Source organism: Atta colombica, unplaced genomic scaffold (genome assembly GCF_001594045.1).
Source record: "Atta colombica isolate Treedump-2 unplaced genomic scaffold, Acol1.0 scaffold277, whole genome shotgun sequence".
NCBI classification, from domain to species: Eukaryota; Metazoa; Arthropoda; class Insecta; order Hymenoptera; family Formicidae; genus Atta; species Atta colombica.
Genome location: NW_017259378.1, coordinates 1176409 through 1181042, shown reverse-complemented (window position 1 = coordinate 1181042; position 4634 = coordinate 1176409). Strand labels below are relative to the sequence as shown.

The 4634-nt window shown below is 24.1% G+C and overlaps 1 protein-coding gene across 1 annotated transcript in view; it reads right to left on the bottom strand.

The window, feature by feature from the left end:
- Nucleotides 1–4634, bottom strand: part of LOC108689784 — a 16898-nt gene that overhangs the window by 5425 nt on the left and 6839 nt on the right. The window contains 4 exon segments of the mRNA XM_018196720.1: nucleotides 115–335; nucleotides 1244–1579; nucleotides 1664–1869; nucleotides 2072–2079. Of these exon segments, the coding sequence (XP_018052209.1) occupies nucleotides 115–335; nucleotides 1244–1579; nucleotides 1664–1869; nucleotides 2072–2079 (771 nt within the window).

The window sequence follows — 4634 nt, the reverse complement described above, 5'->3', positions numbered from 1 at the left end:
TGTATGTATATTTTCTTCTTTTTGTAGCAATAGATATAATGTCAATTTCGCAACTTTATTTTTTTTTTCAAATAATTGTGAATTATGAAATTATAATTTATTATATTAATATACTAGTTATTAAAATTACCTTAAGCTTGATTTCGTTGCCAAACCAACAATAATAAAAAATTGGAGCTAGAGTAGTAGCTATAACCATAATATCTTGTATATAAGAAACAGTATCAGACGCTCTAAAAGCCATATGAATTAAATTGTAGCACATTACCACTGTGATCATTAAGAACTCACTAGGAATTATTTTGCCAAATTTATCGTTAAGTATATACGCGTATCTAAAATTACAGAGAATATATTTATTCATCTATAGATTTTATTAAGATTATCTAATATAATTAATTGAATTATATTGTTATGTAGTTTAATATTAAAAAAAACATGGAAATTATCTTATTTTTCTAATTTCCTTATAACAGCTTCTTTATTCTTAAAGAAAATTAGTTTATATTGATAGCATGCAGTTTTTTATCATCAAAGACAACAAAATAGTTCTTAAAAGATTCATTTCAATATAATGTTTCTACATAGTCATAATATAAGTAGAAATTAAAATATTATTTTTTGTTTAATAAGCACATTAATTATTTTTGCAAGTCCTGAAAGAATCTAAACAAATATATACAAATAAAAATAATGGAACTTTTTAATTCTTTAAAATACTGAGCTATTTTCATATTTATTTTCCTTCTACAATATATTTCTAGTATGACGTATATTAAAAGGAATAAAAAGAAACTGTAAAAAATATATGAAACATTAATTGGTTATTCAATTCGTAAGTGAAAAATCTATTGATATTTATACTGTCAATACATATCGATATATAGCCTTTCTGACAATTCAAAATACCATTTATTCCAGTATTCAATACTATATATATATTTCTATCTTCAGTTCTTAAGTGTAACTAATCTGCCCCCAAATTTCGAATTTATTCCTAATTTAATTTTGAATATATAATTTTCGCCTCTAGATGGTTCAAATAGTTGAAAAATCTTAATTGTCGAATAAAATATTATTGAAAGATTGATTATTTTCTGATTGTGACCAGAAAAATGACAAGTTTCAATAAGAGTTTCAATAAGAGAGATTCTTAAAGAAATATAAACAAAGAAATATAACATTCTACTTTAGAAAAATAACTCAAACAACACATTTATATATAAATGTGTATATAACTTACTCAAATATATATATATGATGGCGTACACAATTGCGCAGATTTTCTTGGTCATTCGCAATATTCGACAAACGATATTCTAAAATCTCGATTTGGCAGCAGATATGCAGCAATAATCCGCAAATTAAATTGTCACATGTGGGATGTATAAGTCCGATAAATATTAGAGAGAATATCTGATGAGCGTATGCTAGATAAAATAGTGCAGATATTGAGCTGTTGAATGGTAACCATGCTCTGTACATTAAAGTTCCATTCTTAAAATTCGTAAATATCGAAAGCAAGATCATATAAGTGGCAGTTATCGAGACGAGAATTAAATAATATAATGTATTATTCCTATAAAATCATTTATATATAAAATGTAATTTAATTTAAACAGTTTTAATATAATTTAGTTATAAAATACTGAAAGAAACTTACGTTATTCTCTTATCAAACTTCTCCCGAATCATGTTTTCGCTCAGATCCACTGGTTTAAATGGCTTCTCAACAAGATTACCAATTAACATTGTAATACTATCGTGATTTATCCGTATAACAATTGCCTTGTAGCATGCCAAAAGCGAAATCAAAGCGTTGAACAAGGCATCACCAATTGTGTCAGCGTTGTCGGCTCTCAATATCAACTCCATAATTTGAGTCATTGCAAAGGTGTATAATGTTATAATCATTGATGCTGTATAAGCGTTATATATCATGTGTTTAAACAGCAATGTCCACGATGTTGGTCGCCAGCATCCTGCGACCGCTAAAACCGTGAGCGTAAATTTCAAGATAGGCATTTCGCTTTTCTTTCCAACATCATTTCTCAATATCCACTTGCCCAACATTAATCACTGTTTTAATTAATGTATATATATATATACTTATTTACTACAAATTTTGATTATTATGATAATGTACTAATGAGCGATAATTAGTAATATCGAGATTAATTGTCTTTAGATATTTGATCGTGTATTTCCCTAAATGATCGCTAATTAATTGTCTTTATGTATGTTAATAATACAAAAATATAAAAATTTAATAATAATAAAATAAATAAAAGTTTATTATTATTACAAGAATTACTATGATATCAGAATTACTATGATATTATTATTATCTTATATGATCCTATTATTATATTTACGTAAAATATTTCATTTTTTTATACATTAAACTTACAAAAATTTTGATTAATTTGTTCGAATTGTTCGTTGAATACTTCACAAGTTTTAATCGAATATTCGCTGCATGTATGTGACAAGTCAAATGACGTTACAAGAAAACAATCTCGTAACGTCTATAGTCTCTCAATTTGATAACGATATTTCGCCCAACTTTCCTCTTCATATAAGGTATCTATATTATTATCATAATAACAGACTTCCTCTCGTAAAATAATATTCCCGAGAATTGAGAAGTGACATTCTTCTGAAATAATATCTATTACGAAATTGCATAATATACCATTATTTTTGTAGTGACAGTCGCGGACAATTCTGTATGAAAGAAGTCAGGTATACACAAGCAAAGAGATATAAAGAAAAATAAATTCTTTAAATTGTCATCAATATAAACTATCTCCGAGATACTTGATACAATTCCTTTATTGTATTCTTTATTGTAAAATATCTTATTTATAACTCACCATAGGTAACACCACAATATTATTCTATAATACAATGAAAATACTCGAAAAATCAAATTCTTCAAATATTAATTGAGCAGTGACTACAGCTTACCTGTGTACAACATTAATGCCATCCGTTACTCAGTTACAAGCTATTATCATCACATTTCCTGTCATAGTATCTACATTCTAACTATTTATATGATATTGTGATATCATGCACTTTCTTTCAGATGAATTTTTTATATTTTTGATTGAACATAAAAAAAAAGTGTGTAAAGTCATAATTTGTTATAAATCATTAAAATTAATAAAATTTATATAAATTTTAGTAACATATAATATAATCCTTTTTACATTACAAATATTCAAATATTCAGTGCATATAATAATTTTGAACAATATTCAATACTTCTTTAGTTGATTTACTAATATTTTTTTATGTCAAAAAATAGATAATTAAAGTATTAAAATAATTCATTTATAATGTTGAAGATCAAATTGAATTTATAGATGTATGAATGTAAAACATTGCAATAGTAGAATGTTAAATATATATCTCTACAATTATTTTGTTTTTATAAGTAACATACATTTATAAAATTTTTTAAATTAATGTGAGATATAGATAGATTTGCTTAAATATTTTAAAAGGTATTACTTTATCGTATGTTTGACAAATTAGTTATACTATAAAACCTTATGAATTTAGAAATTTTTCATAATATTTATTTTTTTTAATATTTTAACTATATTGGATAACAATATGTACATATGTCAAATTTTTGTGAAATAATTTTGTAAAATATAATTTAATTAATATGTAAAATATAATTGTATTATTACAGAATTACTTAATGTCTATTTTAAAAATAACACTGCGAGACAAAAGGGAAAAACATGTTAAAAGAACACATCTTATCCAACTTTATTATGACATTTTTCACATTTTAACGTATTTTTTATCCATGTATGTCAATTACGAGATATTATATTTTTTTATTGCCTGTCATTATATGAAAAAAATGTCGTTATATACAAGAACAATATTTTCAAATCTGAGAACTAAATTTATTTTATCTTTATAAAATATATTTATTGTAAAATACTCATTGTAGGATATTCTATTTCATGTTATCATAATATCTATAACAATTCTGTATTAGAATATTACCATTATATGAATAACTTCTTATATAGATCATAAAAAATAGAGAAAGTTATAATAAGAATCATTTCAAGTGTACTAGTTCACAGAAATCGAAGAAACAACATAAAATTAAATTTTGTTGCATAATACGTTGCATCTGCGTGTGTAAACTCATATTGTCCAACAAGTATATACATATTGTATACAAATGAAAATAGAATTTCGAAATAACAGAAGTAGTGTTCCAAAATTTATTGCCACTACTGAAAATCTGTAGTTTACATTGCAAGCAAATTTTGGAACACAGCCAGAGTGAGCTGAGATTTAAGCAAGTTAAGCAGTTTTGTGATTTCTAGAAATTAGAACATAATATAATATAAGCATCATTGTGTTATTTTTTTTATATCTCATCATTCTTTTACTTGAACTTTCTTTGCAGCTAATCATAACGTTGAGTTTGAATCGTCTAATACTTTCAAAATCTTTATTTTCCAGCAAAATAAAAATACAACAAGAAAATATAAAAATTGTGAAAGGATTTTTTTCTTTTATTTTATATTTAACTATTTTTCTTTATTTATGATTAAATATTGATTTATAAATCATATTTTTATATATAATTAATA